The following is a 19977-nucleotide window of genomic DNA, read 5'->3' as shown; positions in this document are numbered from 1 at the left end:
GTGAGCATTAGATTCAGTCTTACGAATGATGGAAGTAAAAACCAAGTTCATGTCTGTCTTAATTTAACTGACTGTAAGTGTTCCTAAAATGGCATATTTTAAGTCTTAGATTTAGTAAGCTTTGTCAGTTTTATCCAAGCCTTGATAGCAAAAGGAATTAGATAACTTTTATAACTAAATCTAGGCAGATGGAACCTCTGTATTAGGGCCTTTTCTTGGATTGTGACATGGCAGTCTTAGCTCACTCTCTTTTCTCCCCTGTTAAAGTCAGTCCCATAAAGTGAGGTGACAAGACAGTTGAGCTGAGAGAGGATTGTGGAGTACAAACCTAGCTTGAGTGAGCCTGATTAATGGCTACACTCATGTTTGCTTTCTGATGAGCTCTGCCACTGTGGACCAGATAGCCCCTCTCTGAGCTCACCTGTATTTTCATAAAAGGAACTGGCAGCACCTTCAGGTACAAGGGTCATGGTGACATAGATCTGAGCACGTGCCTGGGTCCTCACATGATCTGGTAGGCTTCTGAGTGACTGAGGCATCACCTGCTTTAGTAGACTCAGTAGAAAACATGAACCTCCCAGTCAGAGTTGAGCAGTGGCCACACTGCGGCCATTGGTGATGCGTGCTTCCAATAGACAGGAGTGGCTCATTGGTAACTCAGCACCTGGTTCCAGGGTGTAACGGGAGAAGACATGACTGGCTCAAGTGTGCTGTGTCCAGCCTCACTGTATGGAGAAACAGGACTGCTAGGGCGGTGCTGGGGAGTGAGCTCGAAGAAGACTATAGAGTTATGAAACCGTTTCTCAGTTTCTCCCTTAATCCAGGTGTCACACAAATAATTGAGATTCTTTATTTGTTTAACAATAAGCTTCACAACACAATAGCTGAGCAGTTTTTACGCTATTCTTAACCCTCTATGCTAGTCCTGTTTCCTCCCAGTGTACATCCCAGAGATATTTTCACTTTGTGGCTTTCCTGTTCCAGCTCTCTCTCCTGACGTCTCTTGGACCTCTCCTGTGGCTGGATCCCCTACTTCCTCTTCTAGTTCCTCCTCCCCTAGCTGGCAGGAAGTCCAGCCTCTTCTCTCCCTTGCTCAGTGATTGGTTGTAAGCTGCTTTATTGGCATATCAGGGGTCAATGGGGAGCAAGATTTATACAACATTGAGACAGGAGGTTCTCAGAACAAGGCTTGCAACCAGATATGGGGGACACAGAAGCCAGCATTTGAATTACACCATAGCCTTGTGCCTGAAGAGGACCATTTCTTTGTTTTTAAGATCAGTGTTTCTTCTGAGTACACCAGATGCCTGTGGGTTGGAAGCTCAACAGCTTTATTCATATTGAACCTGGCGAGCTTTGAATTGGAGGCTGCTGTACATTTCAAGGGTGAGATCTTGAATTCAGTAACTTTTTATGTCACTCTCTCATAGTGTGGTGGTTTTCTTAAAAAGACAGATGGGGAGCAAAATTTTGGGGTAGAAAATCTGCCCATTTGAAGTTGAGGATGAGTGTATCGGTGACCTCCATGGCCCCTGCTCAGACCATCGTAGTCCTTGTGCTGTGGAATCTGAAGGACACAGCTTTAGTTCTGCTCTGAGGGGACAGTCAGCACCACCATCTCTAGGCTCCTGTGGGGCTCCCTTCCCGTGTGTGTCAGGCATGTAGGCGCAGGCTCGTGCAGGCTTGCACAGGCTCACAAGGCTCTTTTCCTCACTGTGCTGATGGCAGTGCGCTCTGAATACTTGACGTGGGTCTAGACAACCTACAGGGAGTTGCCCTCACTAACACTGTGTTCTTAGTCTCTCCCTGGAAGAAAGATAGGAACAGTTACCCATCCCTCCTCTGGCCCAGCAGCCCCATGCTCTTGTGTGCCTCAGGTCTGCTGTTTGTGTGGGAGACAGGGGGTTCTCCTAAGTGTGAAGTTGTCACTCCCTCTGTAGATCCTGAGGCTTACCTCAGATTGCCACTCATGGTGAGTGGCCACCCTGCTTGGTCCTTCCCTATAGCTCTGTTGTCTGTAACACTCTGCTCTTGTCAGGTGCTCTGAAAACATGACTTTCCTGTCGTTTCCTGCTTCTCCAGACCTCAGCAGGGTGACTGTGTGGTTTAGCACAAATTTCTCCTTCCCCTGGCCTGTCTTTGATGCTTGTCCCAGCGGTCCTCTGTCACTGTCACCTGTGCGTCTTCTCAGCTGTGGGTTCTGCCTGCAAATCCCTGCCAGGACTCCCAGCCTGACTCCCCCTGCATGTTTGTGCCCGCGCCCATGTCTGGATTCCTCACAAACTGTGTGACAAAGGGCCAGCTGTGTGTGGCCTCTGTATATCTTATAGCAGAACAGCACTAATTTAGTACTTATAAGCAGGCTGGACAAATGAGTCAGCTACTTACTTTACATTATCAACCTTTCAAATACTTATCTTCATTGAAAACCAAGAATTTCAGAGCCTGAGTATACAAGTTGCTGGGTCCTGTGCAGTGATGAGCGAGGCCACCAGCCCCAAGGTGAGTGGTGACACTTGTGCTGTGGGCAGTTCTGTCCGATGCAGTCCTTGTGCTCGGATGTGTTCCCCTTCACTGTGCCATTATAATAGCAGTCTTGGTGATTCTTCACATGGGAGATTATGGCCTCTTGTGCATGGGTCTCCATGTTTGTACAAGTGAGGAGATTATGGCCTCTTGTGCATGGGTCTCCATGTTTGTACAAGTGAGGAGATTATGGCCTGTTGTGCATGGGTCTCCGTGTTTGTACAAGTGAGGCAGATCTGACTGTTAAAGCTGCGTTGATGACTGGAGAGCTGGGGCACACCCACAGGCCTCTGTCCAGCCGTGCTGCTCACCTTCTACATGTCTCATAGGCGCTTTGCATACTCTCATCTATGTTTGGGAATAAGATTGCTGTGTTGGAAATCAGCCTGGCTGCTCTGCTGAGCTCTCAGCAGAGTCCTGGTGCAGGAAGGATGCTTTCCGTGCTGGCAAGGTACATTCTCTGCACGTTCTTTTGCATGCACGTCTTACAGCTAGCAGCGTTTTAGGTCTTTTCCACTTGAAGAAATACAGTGCTATTACACTAAATACAGCAGCCATACTACTGCTTTGTGAACTAATTTTTTATGCTATGGTTCATAGCTTAATAATAAAGTACCAATTTATGTCAAAGTAGAATGTAAACTATAAAATAGCACTTTCATAAAAGTATGTCAGTATAAAGATAATGACCTTGGTAGTTTAATTTACAAATACTGTGCATCTATACTTACATGAGTTGATCTTACATTGTCCTTAAAAGTATGTGTTGGATTGGAGCAGTTCTATGATATTGTTTTCTCTCACAATGTGGTTGTTTTTATTTTAGCTGCTGTGTCCCACCAACTTCTCCACTGTATTTTGGAATTATTAAGGAAAAAGGTCCTAAGCCTGCTACTACCAAACAGCATGGTTAGTATAATACACTCTGACACACGTGCCGAGGTCGCCAGCTCCCTCACGGTCAATGCCGAATCACTTTGTGAACTCACGTGTGCCAAAAGATGAGTCCGTGCTGCTGCGTCTGCCTCCTCAGAATCACTGTGCAGCATCTTCAGCAGGGAACATGCTCTGAACATGGCCCACTGCGTTTGGTATGACTCACAGGAACTCAAGGCTGTGTCTCAATGCTGACGTGGTGTCTTGGGGGACTTGTAGTGGTGTCTTTGTTGGATCCTGGGGGTTGCACAGTGTGTTTATCACATCATGCACACTTCAGTGTGTGTTTCTGAAATACCTAGCCACAATCACATCCTGCCACAAGTAGAAGTAATTTCTTGTATTAGCCAGTCCATAAAAAAATTATTATTGACTATGTAAAAAATTGGTTTTGATTGTTTTGTTGTAAACTGTAGCCAAATCGTCTTCATTGATTTTCCAAAATATATAGTTAAAGTTAACTTCCATGTTAAGATGGCAGAATTCATCGTGTCCCAGTTATTTATGGTATGCAGGAATCATTGATGTTGGTGCTCCCTTGCTCTTCCCTTCAGTGGCCAAATTAAACTCACTCTTATAAACTCTCTTGATTGACTTGGAAGATGAAGACCCCCGGTCAGCTGCACTGATGCACTCTGCACATACACGCCACAGCTGCACTCTGCGTATACATGCCACGGCTGCACTCTGTGTATACACGCCACGGCTGCACTCTGTGTATACACGCCACGGCTGCACTCTGTGTATACACGCCACGGCTGCACTCTGCGTATACATGCCACGGCTGCACTCTGCGTATACATGCCACGGCTGCATTCTGCGTATACACGCCACGGCTGCACTCTGTGTATACACGCCACGGCTGCACTCTGTGTATACACGCCACGGCTGCACTCTGTGTATACACGCCACGGCTGCACTCTGTGTATACACGCCACGGCTGCACTCTGTGTATACACGCCACGGCTGCACTCTGTGTATACACGCCACGGCTGCACTCTGTGTATACACGCCACGGCTGCACTCTGTGTATACACGCCACGGCTGCACTCTGTGTATACACGCCACGGCTGCACTCTGTGTATACACGCCACGGCTGCACTCTGTGTATACACGCCACGGCTGCACTCTGTGTATACACGCCACGGCTGCACTCTGTGTATACACGCCACGGCTGCACTCTGTGTATACACGCCACGGCTGCACTCTGTGTATACACGCCACGGCTGCACTCTGTGTATACACGCCACGGCTGCACTCTGTGTATACACGCCACGGCTGCACTCTGTGTATACACGCCACGGCTGCACTCTGTGTATACACGCCACGGCTGCACTCTGTGTATACACGCCACGGCTGCACTCTGCACATACATGCCACATCTACACTCTGCATGTGCACACCCCAGCTGCATATATCCCTGCCTTTCACCCTCTGCTGCTGGCTCAGCCTCTTCCAGATTGCCAACCTGACTTAGATGAGGCACAAAACCTCCCTTGTGTTTCTAGGGCCCCTATCACCTGGAGCCCCCATTCTGCAGTGTAGTAAGTCATTAAACCCTTGAATCTGCATTGTGAGGCAGGTGGCTGCCCCTGTTTGCACCACGCTCTTCTTGGTTGTTCCCTCAGTTGGATTCCTGTCAGGCTGAGGCTTTGTGCTGTGTTCCATTCCTGTGAATTCTTCCAACAGGACCTTGGACAAGACTGTAGTCCAAATGCACTTGAAATACATGCTTTTGGCATGATGCCACACCCTTTTAATCCCAGAACTCTCTGAGTTCAAGGCCAGCTTGGTGTACAAAATGAATTCCAGGACAGCCAGGACTGTTTTGCAGAGAAACTCTTGTCAAAACAACCAAAAACAAACAACCCCCCAAAACAAACCAACAGAGAAAGAGAAAGAGAAGAACCACACGGTGGTCCATGTAATACGGCTCAGTGTAGTGTGCATTCTTTTCTGTACCTTTAATTTCCTTGATGAAGTTTTGGCTGTTATTCCTTGCCTTAACTTTTGTATGGAGCCTCTTCATTTCATAGGTCATAAGGTCAGTTTATTTGGCATTTCCTGCTTTGGGGAGACTGTCTTTCTGGGACACTGAGATTGTGATGCTGCTTCCTTTACTTCGTGTCCTACAGCCCTGAGGAGTGCCGTGGAGGACCGGCCCCTGGTTTTCCACACCAAAGTAAGGTCATCTGGCTATGCGTCAGCACCACAGTAAGTACAGCCCTCGTGTCTCTGTGGTGGCTACCACTGGGATGGCCTTGGTATGGACGCTCATGTGTCCTGGGGTTTCCACAGTGAACAGGGTGGTCAGGACCTAAGTAGGACTATAGCATGGGCTAGACCGCAGAGTGCCACAGTCGCCGTAGGGGTGCAGAGGTTGGACAGCTGATGTTTGCTAAACACCTGCATGCTGCCGCTCTCCGCTCAGCTCCTTGTGTTCTCAGGTCAGAAGGCTGGGTGTGCTGAGTGAGGAGACGGTGGGGTCTGGAGAGAGGTGAAACAGGAAGTGATGCAGCACCAAGGCGGGGCTAACAGTTTTCTCTGAGTCCATTCACTCTCACATTTGTGGCCTGCCCCCTCTGTGTCTCTTTGTGTCTGTCTGTCTGTCTGTCTGTCTCTCTCTTTCTCTCTTGTAAATACAGCCTGCTGAGCTCATATGTGTCTTCTTAGGGCTGGCCTGAGTTCATCCAGGGCCACAGACGTTAATTAGAAAAGCTGTGTTCCCATGTCAGGGTGTTAAAACTCAGGATATTAAGAATCTGAAGTAGCAAGGCTAATGGTGAGGCTACCTATAGACCAGGAAGCACAAAGCATCATGGTACAGGAGAACCTGCCACAAAGTCTTGAGGGCCCCCATCCTTTAAGAGCCTCAGGTCCTTCAAAGGTAAATGTATTTTCTCTGTAATGCATAACACCACAGCCTTGTCTCAAAGCTCGCCTGTATGTGTCTAACACAGTCCCACAGTTACCCACGGCTCTCTGCACTGAGGGCCTATGGCAGGGTTGGGTCTCTGCCCTCTGCCAGCTGGTGTTCTCACATCACCTTCTCGTCACCCACCCGCTCTCACCACAGCCTTGAGACCCTGCTTGGCCCTCTGCAGGCCTCTGACCTCAGCGTCCTGTGTGCGACTGCAGCTCTACCGCCTTCCCTGCCTCACCGTGCTTTCTCTTTCCCCAGTGGCAGCAAGGGTGGACAGTTTTACTTCTTGTCCAGTCTATGTGCAGGGCGTCTCAAACTCTCAAATAAGACTCTGATGAGCAGATGGCAGGTAGAGAAAAGGAGGCATGGGCAGGTAGAGAGGTGGTGGGTGGAGGGGAGAGGTCACTAGGTGGAAAGAGAGATGAATAGATAGAAGGGGCGAGCGAGTCACAGGTGTGGCCCAGCACTGGCCACTCGTCACATGGACCCCAGGGTAGGATAGCTATGACTACAGCCGAGACAAAACCTTAACTCTACTTAAAACAATTTGAGATTTTTGTGGGTTGCTTTTAAATTTGATTGCGTAGTACAGTTTGGTGTGTAAACGGCATAGATGACAATGTAGCCCAGAGAAGACACTCCCTGCATAATGATGGTTGATGGATGGATTGTGAATTCATGCCTTAGAAAAACAGTGCAGCTGCTGGGCGTGGTGGCACACCCCTTTAATCCCAGCAGAGGCAGAGGCAGGTCTGTGAGTTCAAGACCGGCCTGGTCTACAAAGCAAGTCCAGGACAGCCAAGGCTACACAGAGAAACCTTGTCTTGAAAAACCAAAAACCAAACCAAAACAAAAGACAAAAAGCAAACAAACAAACAAACAACAGTGCAGCACTTTCATCTGCAACGTCCAGTGTGGGTTCTGAGGATCCACGCTGGAGGATGGAGGTCCTGATGCTGCCCTGGGACTTGGAGCTGAGCAGCATTAGATAGGTCACCAAGGAGGACTTGTGTGACATGTGACATGTCTGGGTTGGGGTGAGTGAGTTTCTTCTTGGCCTCCAAGAAGAACAGGAGGCGGCTGAAAAAAATTACATAAGCTTGTACATGCTTAATTTTTCTTTGTAAAATATAAGTATCTTAAGAAATTTAGAATCCTAATTGTTGAGAAAGATCTGTACATATATGTATATATGTTTCCCTTCCAGTGTAACTATGTTTACTCCAAATACTAACATCAAGCATAATAGCAAAAGATCTTCAAAATGCAAGAACAATTACAAATGGTATGTAATTGAGTGCATGTATTTAGGTAAATTTGAAGCAATTTAGAAGTACTCTTAAAGTTCTTTCATAAGTTTTAAACTCTGTAAGACTATATATGCATGTGTATTAATGCAGATATGTCACTGACATGCATCCTGTCATCACATGTGGTTGTCTCATTTTAGAAACATTTTGGACAGTCTTCTCTTTTATTATGTTATTAGTTTTGAAATACTGAAATTTTGCTAAAATGCAGTTATAGGGAAATATTGTATCTGATGGCTGAGCACCCCTAAGAAGCATTTCAGGTCACAGGGATGACATATGGAGAAGGGAGGGCAGGCAGAGAGGACAGAGGGGCAGAGAGCAACAGAGGGGAACAGGGAGGGCAGAGGGGTCAGAGGGGCAGAGGGGGACAGAGGGACAGAGGAGCAGAGGGGACAGAGGGGACAGAGGGCACAGAGGGACAGAGAGCGACAGAGAGGGACAGGGAGGACAAAGGGGCAGAGGGGGACAGAGGGGCAGAGGGGACAGAGGGACAGAGGGGGACAGGGGACAGAGGGGCAGAGGGGGACAGAGGGGCAGAGAACGACAGAGGGGGACAGGGAGGGCAGAGGGGACAGAGGGGCAGAGGGGACAGAGGGGCAGAAGGGACAGGGAGGGCAGAGGGGACAGAGGGGGACAGAGGGGACAGAGCTACAGAGGGGGACAGAGAGGCAGAGTGGCAGAGGGGGGCAGAGGGGCACAGAGGACAGGGGCAGAGGGGGCACAGGGGCAGCTGCCTCTTAGTGTTCACTGCTGGGTCCTGACCTGGACACACTGCACATGTAGCCTGAATGTCTGTACAGAGAAAGTTTGTGCCTTGCGCTTGTCTCAGGCTGAGCTTTAAGATAAATAATGAAGAGACACTCACCTTTATGTACCCCACACCCACTGACTATTTTTACAGAAATGCTCACTGGAACATTGAGCGCTGTCCCGGCTCACTGTGGTGGTGTAGCACATGTGCAGCGTATCGACTGCTCTCAGTGTTCCGCCCTCTTCATCTCCAGAGCCGGCACTAGTCTGTGTCCAGGTCATCGTTTTCTAGGTTTTAAATCTTACACATATGAGCGAGAACGTACGGTATTTGAGGCTCTGCGTCTGGCATAGTTTACCCAACATCCTTTTGTTCCCACTCAGTTTGCTAAAAATGGCAGAGTTTAGTACATTATGGCTGGATTTCCTTTTTAAAGAATCTTTTTATTTAAGTGGATGCATCTGTCAGTGCATATGGGCACCCACAGAGGCCAGCAGAGGGTGTCGGACCATGCCACTGACGCATGACCCAGGTTGAACAGTGCCTCAGTGAACACAGACAAGCAGGTGTCTTTTTGGCAATGATTACATTTCTTTTTTTAGTTATTTTTTTTAATTTTTAAAAAAAGATTTATTTAAACCCCTACCCAGATCTAGCCAATGGACAGAACATTCTCCACAGTTGAGTGGAGAGTGTGATATGACTTTCACACGAACTCTGGTGCCTCATATTTGACCATGTCCCCTGGAGGGGGAGACCTGGTGGCACTCAGAGGAAGGACAGCAGGTTGCCAAGAAGAGACTTGATACCCTATGAGAATATACAGGGGGAGGTAGTCCCCCTCAGGAACAGTCATAGGGGAGGGGAGTAAGGGGAAAATGGGAGGGAGGGAAGAATGGGAGGATACAAGGGATGGGATAACCATCGAGATGTAACAAGAATAAATAAAAATTAAAGAAAAAAAAAAGATTTATTATCTATACAATATTCTGCCCACTTGTGTGTCTGCACTCCAGAAGAGGGCACCAGATCTCATTATAGATGATTGTGAGCCACCATGTGGTTGCTCGAAATTGAACTGAGGACATTTGGAAGATCATCTCTCCAGCCCTATTCAATTTCCTTTGAATCTGTACCCAGGAGTAAGATTGGATCATATGGTAGTTTTCATCTTAGTTTTTGGGCATCTCCATGGTAGCTGCTCTAGTCTCCTCTCAGAGTGGACTCAGGGTTTCTCTGTCTTTGACTGGCGTGAGACTGTAAATCACACCAGGTGGCATTAACCTGTTGTCAGGACACTGAGGTTTGTTTGTTTTTTACTTTTTATTGATTTGTTATGAGGTTCACATCATGTCCCTCAGTCCTGCTCATCTCTCCTCATATCCACCCTTTGACACTGCAGCCTTCTCCCCAAATAAAACACACACACACACACACACACGCACACGCACACGCACACGCACACACACCTTGCCACCACCACCGCCGGCGCCACCACCACCACCATCACTACCACCATCGCCACCACCACCACAACGACCACCACGACAACCACCATCACCCCCACCACCACCACCATCATCACTATCACCACAACCACTACTACCAGCAGCAGCAGCAGTAGCAACAACAGAGCATAGATAGCATCTCCTCATGGATGCTGTAGTGTGTCTCAGTGTGTTCACAGTACACCCCTCTGTCTACACATATTCACTTGCAGATGTTCATTGCAATGAGTCACTGGTCTGGTTCGAGGTCTCTGGCTTCTGTGACATCATCAATATTGGCTCCTTGCTGGGTTTCCTCACCGTTTTCCTGTTGTTGGCCTGTGTGATGGAGGCCATGCAGCTTTGGATCAGCAGGACTGGCCCTTTCACTCATCCTAACCATTCACACATGGTATAGATTTTAGAGTGGGCCAATTCAGAGCCCTGGATGTGGGCCTTGGTGGTAGGTGAGCTAGTCAGCCTGCTGGCTCTCCCTTACCTACACCAGCAGAGTGAGCTTTCTAGTACTGCTCTGGCTAGGCCACCTAATGCTGCCATTGGTAGGAGGCAGGGTCAGCACTCCTGCTCTCATGCCCTGAGGGCTGGCTCACCTGTACCCATGCCTCCAGAGCCAGCTCCACTGTGCTGCCCAGTCAAGGTGCCCATGCCTCTAAGTGCTGCAGCCCGTGAGGGCCTGGACCAGCTCTCCAGCTCTCCTGACTGTCACAGTTGGTGAGGGCAGTGGGTAGGAGGCCATCATCTCTGCAGCTGTGACACCTCATGTAGATAAGTGTCGGGGCCAGGTCTGTAAAACAAATAATAATGGCACAGAGACCTATGAAATTTATTAATAAGCTTTACACACTCAGCTGGGCAGAGTCTCAGCTGTTCTAACCCAACTGTGCTGGTCTGGGCTATTTCCCAGCCGTATGCCCCACTGCCTGCCGTCCAGTCTCATCCTGGCCATCCCTGCTCCATCTTTGACCTAATGGCGACTCCCTCATGGTGACCTCCTCATGGCTCCTGGCAGCCTTCCCTTTCTTCTGCTCCACCTTGGACACCCCCACCCCTACCTCCGGAGCCAGAAGTCTAATCTTCATCTCTTTATTAACCAATCAGAGATGATGGAGAACAATGTTTACACAACACTGAGACAGGAGAGTCTTCACAGTAATGACAACGTCCACATCAGACTGCAACCAGATCTCAGGCACAGAAACCAGCGTCTGAATACACAGTGCACAAGCTACCCCCCAATCCACTTCTCCCTTGCTCTGTTCTCTGGACTGGCTCACCCATACCCCCTGGACCAGGGCTAGCTCTACTGTGCTGCCCAGCTGAGGGGCAGGGCCAACCCACCTGCTCTCATGATCCTGGGGTTGGTTCTCACACATGCCTTAGGTGACAAGGGGTGAGGGGCTGAGGGTATCCCTCCTCCCCCAGGCTACCTTATGGCAGAGGAATGGCAGGCCCCAGCTCTCCTGTGCTCTTGCCCTCGGGCTGGCTCACCTGCACCCCTCCACTAGGTTGAGGAGGAAGGCCTGCTCTCCCATGTGTTGCAGTTGGTCTCCCAAGATCATGATCCTTTGGGCTACTTTCTTGACAGCCAGAGGTGGTGAGGGATGACAGTGGGGGATCACCTCTGCCACTGTGCCACCCAGTCTCGTCCTCAGAGCTGGTTCACCCACCCTCCTGTTACCAGGGGCAGCTCACTGTGCTGCCTGCATGAGACTCAGAACCCTCTCCTGAGTGCTGGTGAGAGATGATGGTGGCAGCTCACCAGAGTGCCACAGCATGTCAGGGGCGAGGTCGGTTATGCGCAGTCCCTGGACATTCATGTAGTTCCCAATGGCTTCCCCACCCAGGGACATCCCCAAGCTCTCTTCTGAGCCACCAACCCCTGCTGCTGCACTGTGTGGCTACAGACCCAGACTCAGTGGAGGCTCCTGCTGGGCTGCCCCAGGCCACTCCCAACAGCTGCTCCTCCCCACCTGGAGGCTCCAGTTCCTTCTCTCCACAGTGCTTCTGCTGCTGCACTCCCCTTTCTTTCCAGTCTGACCACACTCTCTCACTGTGCTCGCTCCCACCAGGCTGGCCATGTGGCTGGCAGGCCCCTGGGTGACATCCTCCCGCAGTGCTGTGTACCATGGCAGCAAGCAAGTGTGCCATGCACTGGGGACAGGTCTGTGGATGGCATGGCAGTCTGCAGGTCTGTCTGTCTTCTTCCTGATCTGTGCTGCCTGGATTTGACTTGGTTTTTATGAGTCCTGGGCGTAAGACAGCTTTGGCCACCAAGCCAGAATGAACAAAGGACTGCCATGTGCTCTGCGCTCCTGGCTGATAGAAGAACACCAGTAAGGTGTCTGTGCCCACCGCCAAGGAGTTTAGTTTTTAATGAACTTTTACTGTTGAGAAGAGTATATTCAGAGCATTTAAATGATTTTTTAAAAATACTCTGGATATGGTTTTAACCATACATATTGAGATTTTTTTCTTAAACATTTTTCTTGTCCTGTAAATTTCCACTAATCTCTCTATCAGCAGGTGGCCACATACCTATAGCACAAGGTGTCTGACCTAATGGGGTGCTTGATGTTTCCCAGGGATGCTGGGCCTTGAGGTGACCTGAACTACTACTGCTCTGCAGGAGACTGTGTCCTCTAAGGAGCCCTGTTTACACTGGGCTGTTTCCTACTGTGACGACACTGCTTTATACACAGAGAAAGCCACTTCTTGTATCATTTTGGCTCTTGTGGGAAAAGGAAATGGTATTTCTAAGGTCTAAAATGGTATTTTACTGGGAAGCAGTTTCCAGATGCCAAAAAGTGTGGAGTGGGAAGAGTGGTGCTCAGTTGCTGGAGGCAGGTCAGTGTCACCAGCCTCTGCTGGATGTCAGCATACAAGTAAATAGCCCCGCCTCAGAGTGGAACCCAGGCAGCTAACTAGATAAGCCCCCATGACTCTGTCATAGCCATGTAGGCAGGCAAGCTACCTTATAGTGTGGGAACATGAGAGAGGAGTGCCAGAGTCAACAGGGCTCTTTTCCTGACACCTGTTGACTGAGCATAGCTGATCTGGCCCAAGTCATCCCCACCTGAAGATGTTGTACTTTACACATCTTCACCTTTATGGGCGCGCGCACGCGCGTGCACACACACACACACACACACACACACACACACACACACACACACACACACACACACGCAATATACACTCCATAAAACCTACTCCTAATTTTGGACTTGGAGCTTTTCTGAGTGAGTGGTGTGCGGTGTGATCCTTTCCTGGGATTCCGAGCAGCAAATCACTGGGAGACAGCCAGTGCTCAGCGTGGCACCGTTACCACTGCGCCTCGGCTGCAGACACTCACTACAGTGCAGGGTTGACGGATGCTTGTTAGGGAAGAGGTTTTGTGTGAAGTCTTTGTCCCTGCAGTGGGCTTGTGAGCATGTCGGGACGACTTCCAAGAAGGCTAGGTTGAGCCCTGCCGCTCTCTAGTTACATGTACAAAGTGCATTTCTGACTTAGGGTATTTTCAACTTATGGTGGTCTATCAAGCCGTGACTCTGCTGTCAGCTGCAGAGTGCCTGTAGTTAGTATTATAACAGCAACCCATAGATGTGTGACACTAGGGGAGGGGAAGGGGGCTTAGGGGGGAAGAGTGGTTGATATGCGAACAAGAGGGCCTGAATTTGAATCATTAGCACCCACATAAAAGCTGGGAAGAGACAGGAGGATTCACTGAGGAATGACATCTGAGGTTGACCTCTGGCCTCCTTGCACATGCACAGAGGTGTACATGGACCCACAGATGTATACCTGCACATGTTCATACCACACACAAACCTACAAAGATACAGAATACAAATCTGTTTTAAACGGTTATACATGATTGTGATTATAAGGTTTTATATAGATCTTTAATTTTTAATCATATACAAGGGTATAGCTAAGTAGAGGGAAATATACTTAATTTCTAGTTTGCTTATAATCTCTCCTGAAATTATCTCTTGGTTTTTACTGCAACCTTCCTTAAAGTAAGGAGTACTCTTTGGAGGAGTTCCTACCCAGAAATCTCAGCAGGCAGGTTGCTGTGGCTCAGGAGCCTGTTGCTGTCGGCTGTCTGCAGTTCTCAGGTGAGCCCTGCCTCTTCTTGGAACCCTCTGCTCCTCTCAGTTGTGCCCACTGTCCTGCTGTGACTGTGTCTGAAGTCAAGTGAGGTTGCATCTGCATCTGATGAGGGCTATCACAGGGCACTTCTGTCCCACGGTACTGGCAGGAGGGTGCACACACACTTCACACAGGAGCCTGGAAAGATGGCATTCCATAGACAGAAGGCAGTGCTGTGACCACACAGGGGCATCACAAGGCTGTCTTGACCCTGGCCTGTGAAGCATGCCCTTCCTCAGGAGGCCCATGCCTCACAGGAAAGAGCGCTGCTTCATCTCCCCAGGTGCTGCCACGCTCTCAAATGAATCTTGACTGCCTTCCTCCTGTGAGCTCTGTATCAACTGCCTTCCTCCTGTGAGCTCCTGCGAGCTCTGTCTTAACTGCCTTCCTCCTGTGAGCTCTGTCTTAACTGCCTTCCTCCTGTGAGCTCTGTATTAACTGCCTTCCTCCTGTGAGCTCTGTATTAACTGCCTTCCTCCTGTGAGCTCTGTAATGGCTCTCGCCTTTCCTTGGTGGTGTCTGAAGCTTGTGTGTACTTGCAGCTGTGTGAAGGCGGCTTCAGACAGCCAGACTGCCCTCAGCTAAAAGTTGAACTTTATCTTACTCTAGGTAAAGGAACTCTTGCTTTTCAGGTAATTCTACACAAATCCCTTTTGAAACTCTAATGTGCCCTGCTCTCAGTGGGAGTCTTGATGTTTGCAGTGTTTGCTTTTATGATGTCCCACATTTGGTGAAGGTCCCCGGCTCTGATCACTGTGAAAGTGTTTCGGCTGTACAGAGCCCTGCAGCCTGGGGCTCAGCCTGCCCCTTCTGCTTTTCTTCTGTGAACAGAAGGCTGCAGTGTCCGTGGTGACAGCTACTCTGAGGTCCTGGTGAGGGATTGGTTCAGGGCCCGACACTCCCCTTGGGAAGGTGGCATGTGAAAGTGCCGTGAGCCTTGCTCTGTGTGTGTTGTTTCAGAGTTTGCACCACCCAGAAAATGCCTATTCATCTGAATGTGCTCCACTTCAGCTGTCAGTGGTCATGGCTGCCCATGTTGTGATTTTACAGAGCTGTTTATTCATCTTTACACAGGGGATGGACAGCGGCTGGCCTGTGGCTTAGCTAACCACCTGTCCCTGGTCTTTGATGCCAGCCTTTCTGGAACACCTGCTGTCTTTTCAGGTATCCCTGTTGTTGAGAGTTGGGAAGTGAGGGGGTGAATCTTGTGGGCTGTGCTTGTCAGCAGCGGACCAAGCTCCAGTGTCTTGTGCATAGGGCTCAGAAGTGGGCCTGGGCTTCTGGAACAGGTCAGGTGACCTGTGCCTTTCCCAGTGCATGTGCTCTGTGACAGAGCAGCCACCTATGGCCAGGGCCATCACAGGCAAAAGCCACAGCATCTGTACAGTTTTGGGCAGTGAAGAGATTCCACTCCTACAGAGCTGAAATAATTTAATAGAAAGTTTTTATAGATGTGTATTTTAAAATGTAGTAGGGTTTGTAATGGATTTTTTTTTAACACATTAAGCAAGTTAATACCTTTTAAAAATGAGAGTAGTTGTGTTAAGTTCCTCCTGTGCTAACTTCTTAACTGAAAGGTAAGTTTCCTAGTTTTATAGCTTAGAATTCTTAGCTCTTCATTAGAATCCTGAGCTGCTTGTTTAGAAACTTACACTTGCTAGGTAGTTTTTCTGAATACAAGCATACTCAAAAATCCTTTGCCTTCTCTCCACCCACCCTATATAGCCACGTGGGTAGCAATGGACACTCTTGAGCTGTGTAGGAGTAGAGGCAGAGACATGGGTGTGAGCTGCAGTGCTGGGAAGGTGATGGGGTCAGCACTAGGTACAGGCATGCCTGCAATCAGAGTGCTGTGGCCGTGTATGCTGAGCCCCTGGCTTAGCTTAAGCTGCCTCATCTGCATCGGGTCCTTGCAGTGTCTAGGGTGCTGTGAACGAGGAAGGGAATGCCTCAGTCAGTGCTCTCCAGTCATCCATGCTGGTCTTGTCCTGGGGTAGGAATGGGGATGCCAGTCCCAGCTGTTGGTGACATGCTGAGGAACCAGGCTGTGGTTCCCTGGTCCTGCTCGTCCATTGCTTATGCTGCTGTCAGACTCAAGGAGGTGCAGTCTAGGTGGACAGCAGATGCTGTGGTGAGTGGACAAGGGAGGATGAGGAGAGCACTCCAGCAGCTTCTTGGGAAGCCTGAGCTCTGGCAGAATTGCCCCAGCTGCTCCCTCTGTGTGAGCCTGTGCAGCCTCTGTACCTGTGAGGAGTGTGAGGGTGTCATTACTTCAGAGGCCAGGAGGAAGAACTGTGCAGGGCAGGTATTGAGCAAGTATGCTGTCAGGTAAGGGTGCTCACACACCTGCCTCTGGGCCATTTTTTGAGGCACCATGGCTCTCCGAGGTGATTTGTGCTCACTGACAGCACCTCAACTTCTCTGCCAGCACAGGCACAGCATGCTTTCTTTGTTGCTTTGATTGTTATCAGGCCTGGTGAATGCTTGAGACTTTGTTGTTGTTGCTGCTGTTTATTTGTTTATTTGTGCTGTTTATTAGTCTTTTAATAATGTTGTAAAATGTATTTGATCATTTCCCCCGTTTCCCAGCTCCTCCCAGGTCCACTCCTTCCCTGCCCACCCAACGTTGTGCTCTTTCTTTTTTATTAACCCATCAGTTGCAATTTGTATTGTCTGCAAACTGTTTATGTCTGGCTTTCTGCTGCAGGTTGGTTGGCCCTTAAAGAAAACTTCCTCTCCCAGCAGCTGTCGGTTGCTGTAGCTTCTCATGCTGCCCAGCTCTCCATGTTGGGATTCAGTCTGTTGAGCTTGCGCAGTTTTTATTTCATGCTGTCAGAACCACCGGGAGTTCGTATGTCAGCTGGTCTGCTGACATATGGAAAACACTGCTTCCTTGTAATCTTCTGCCATCTCTGGCCCTTAGGCCTTTCTGTTCCTTCTCCTGATGGAATGAGTCCTGAGCCTTGGGAGGGGTGTGACGTAGGTGGATGTGGATGCCCATTCAGGATGAGCACTTCACAGCCTCTCACTTGTCTCTGCACCTTCACCGGCTGCAGGTGTCGGTGTTACTCACCACGTCATGAAGAAAGAGGCGAATCTGATGAAGGGTGAGGTGCACTGAGCTGTGGAGATGTCAGTGTGGCGCTGTGGCCACTCAGCAGAATCATAGTGTTATGTTCACCCTTAGGACTAGGGCCTTCATAGCCACAGGCTCTGAGCCCTGGTGTTGATGCCAGGGATGGCTTTCCATTTGTGGATGAGCCTTAGGCAGTTTGCTATCACGATGACATTGGGGCCACTGTTGCAGCACTGGGCGTGTCCTGTCAGGTCCACCATCACATAGCTTTCAGAGTGTACAACCAGATAAGATTTGTGGTTCCTTCTCTGGTGGCGTATGTGGCACCTCCAGTACTATGGGAGCTAGCCAGGGGAGCCGAGACTCAGTTGGTTAGCAGCTTGCTGTCTTTGTGTCCGTATTCTGATTCAAGCATGTGGTGTCTTTATGGACAGGGTCTTGCCGCCAGTTTCTGGATGGTAACAAAGAACAATGGCCTGTAAAGTGTGGGCTCTGTGGGACCCCAATGGCTAGCGACCCCGAAAGTGGTGACCATTCTGGACCCTGGGCGTGTCATTTGTTAGCCTATGGCGTCTGCTGTTACAGAGCAGCTCCTGATTCAGGAAGGAAGCGCTTACAGTTGTAGGCTTCCATGTGACTTACCAACGGTCTCTAGGGTTAGTGGGCCTCACATTCTGTCCTCTATTCTGCTTTCCCAGCCACTGCCCCTTCCTTTCCTCACTCTTGCCCTCTACCTCTTTATGCCAATGTATTCTATCTCTGCTCCATTGAAAGCCCCACCCATGGCCCCTTATAACTTCTTGACTTCATACACGTTCCAGAGGAAGGACACACACCTGAGGAGTCAAAGACAGCAGTCATTGCCTGGAGAGAGCATGGACGTCTGTCCTTCTGGCTCTGGATGATTGTTTCCAGCCTTACCCACTTACCCATGCATTTCATAATTTTGTTTTTCTTAAGAGAAGAATAATCTGTTGTATAAACACCTTACATTTTCATTACACATCAAGCAGTTGATAAGATACTAGGCTGCTTCCATTCTGACTACTATGCATAGAGCAGTAGTGGACACAGACGAGCAAGTTACCTACAGTAGGGTCCAGGGTGATACAGCTAGATTATGTGTTATGTTTGTTTCCAGCTTCTCGTATGCTCCACTTTGTGTTCCCACAAGAAGTAAGTGTCCAGTGGGCATGTGACCCCTCTTTCGCACTTTTGTGAAAAATGCAAGAAGTCAACACAAGAGGGCAGCAAAGTCCTTTGACACAGTATTTCCAGCTGGTAACCAGCTTTGTCTGAGGCCCCATTTCCAGCCATACTTTTTGCAGTGCTGTCCTGTGTCACTGGCACAGCTGACCACATGCCCTGGCTGCCCCTTGAGCAGCGTACTTCCATGCTGAGACCAGCTGGATCCTCGCGAGGGCTGTGGTTCCTCCTCACAGCACCCTGCGGTGAATGCAGTGTAAAGATGGCTCAGCATGTCTCGGGGTCCCTGGTGTCCTGTGCATACCTGACACTGTGCAGCCTCCAGCTCCCTTATCTGCCTGTTTCCCAGTTCTCTCAGGGAACAGCTCAGCGTGATGTCTCCCAAGTCTCTGCCTCTGTGACACCTCAGGCTCCTGGGTCTCAGGATACTCATGTAGCTGTGGGTTTAAGTTTGCTTTGTAGAGACCGTGGGCAAAGATGGGCTTAGGAGACAGCATGCTCCTTGTGAGAAAGAGACTGAAGGGTGAGGACTGTAGAACTGAAAGCTTGGGTGTGCACTGACGGCCACGCCCATCTGCCTGTAGGTCCTCTAGCAGGTATTGTCCACAGGTGGACTGGTACCTGTATAAGTCAGCATCCAAAGCAGGCATTGGCCACAGCAAATGATCAGAGCATTCCAGCACCCCCTTTAAAGCTAAAAGGCAGGCTCTTTTAGATCCTGGTAGACCATCGTGGGTCCAGAGATTGCTGTATGCTTGGTAGAGCACTGCTTCTTATACTGTTGTATAGAGTTTCCTCCATCCTGGGCACATTGAGTCAGAGCTGCATCTTTAAGAAAGACAAGATTTTAGGAAGGCCTCCTCTAGGAGCCTCATCAGTAGGCCTTTAGTGTAAGGTTCTCTGATGCTGGGCTGGTCTTTTAGCCCCACAGCAGGAAACAGCCTTCCCATTTCCTGAGCAGAGGCAGTTCTGGCCTGTTCTGGCACAGGCAGACATTCTCCTTGCTTCTCCCTTTACCTGAATAGGTCATGACGGAGCTGTGAGCAGTGTGTGCTGGAGCCATGACATGAGGTGGCTGCTGTCCACAGGCCGAGACCGGACACTGAGGGTGTGGTCAGCTCACAGAACAGAGCTCATGCTGCTGTTGGTAATGTGTACATGAGCACATGGGTCATGGCGGCTAGTGCTCAGACTAACCGCTTAGTGATCTGAGCTGTGACACTCGCAGCTGCTCACCTCTCTTTGGGGGAGACCAGCCATAGGTACAGTGAGGAGCTGCTTCACTACAGTGAGAACATGATGGTGTGAGAAGGGGGCTGGAGGAGACTGTCCACACGGCACAGGAGCACAGTCTCCCCCAACCCCCCTCCTCACAGAGACTGTGCTTCTGTGCCATGGGGACAGTGTTGGGGTGCTGGAGGAAGACTGTCCTGGTGTACTGTGAGGACAGTGTTGGGGTGCTGGGGAGAGACTGTGTTCCTGTGCTGCGAGGACAGTGTTGGGGTGCTGGGGGAAGACTGTCCTGATGTGCTGAGGACAGTGTTGGGGTGCTGGGGGAGACTGTCCTGGTGTGCTGTGAGGACAGT

At 49.7% G+C, this 19977-nt stretch overlaps 1 protein-coding gene across 1 annotated transcript in view; it reads left to right on the top strand.

Moving 5' to 3' along the window:
* Wdr27 (WD repeat domain 27) overlaps window positions 1-19977 on the top strand; it is a 91394-nt gene that overhangs the window by 26880 nt on the left and 44537 nt on the right. Inside the window, exons 10-17 of the mRNA XM_051164365.1 lie at window positions 1283-1386; window positions 2435-2502; window positions 2856-2977; window positions 3353-3435; window positions 5598-5676; window positions 13978-14075; window positions 15184-15273; window positions 19417-19538. Of these exons, the coding sequence (XP_051020322.1) occupies window positions 1283-1386; window positions 2435-2502; window positions 2856-2977; window positions 3353-3435; window positions 5598-5676; window positions 13978-14075; window positions 15184-15273; window positions 19417-19538 (766 nt within the window). The remainder of the gene's footprint in view (window positions 1-1282; window positions 1387-2434; window positions 2503-2855; window positions 2978-3352; window positions 3436-5597; window positions 5677-13977; window positions 14076-15183; window positions 15274-19416; window positions 19539-19977) is intronic.

This window comes from Acomys russatus, chromosome 21, assembly GCF_903995435.1.
Source record: "Acomys russatus chromosome 21, mAcoRus1.1, whole genome shotgun sequence".
NCBI classification, from domain to species: Eukaryota; Metazoa; Chordata; class Mammalia; order Rodentia; family Muridae; genus Acomys; species Acomys russatus.
Note: the sequence above shows the minus strand (reverse complement) of the source record. Positions and strands in the feature narration are given on the sequence as shown.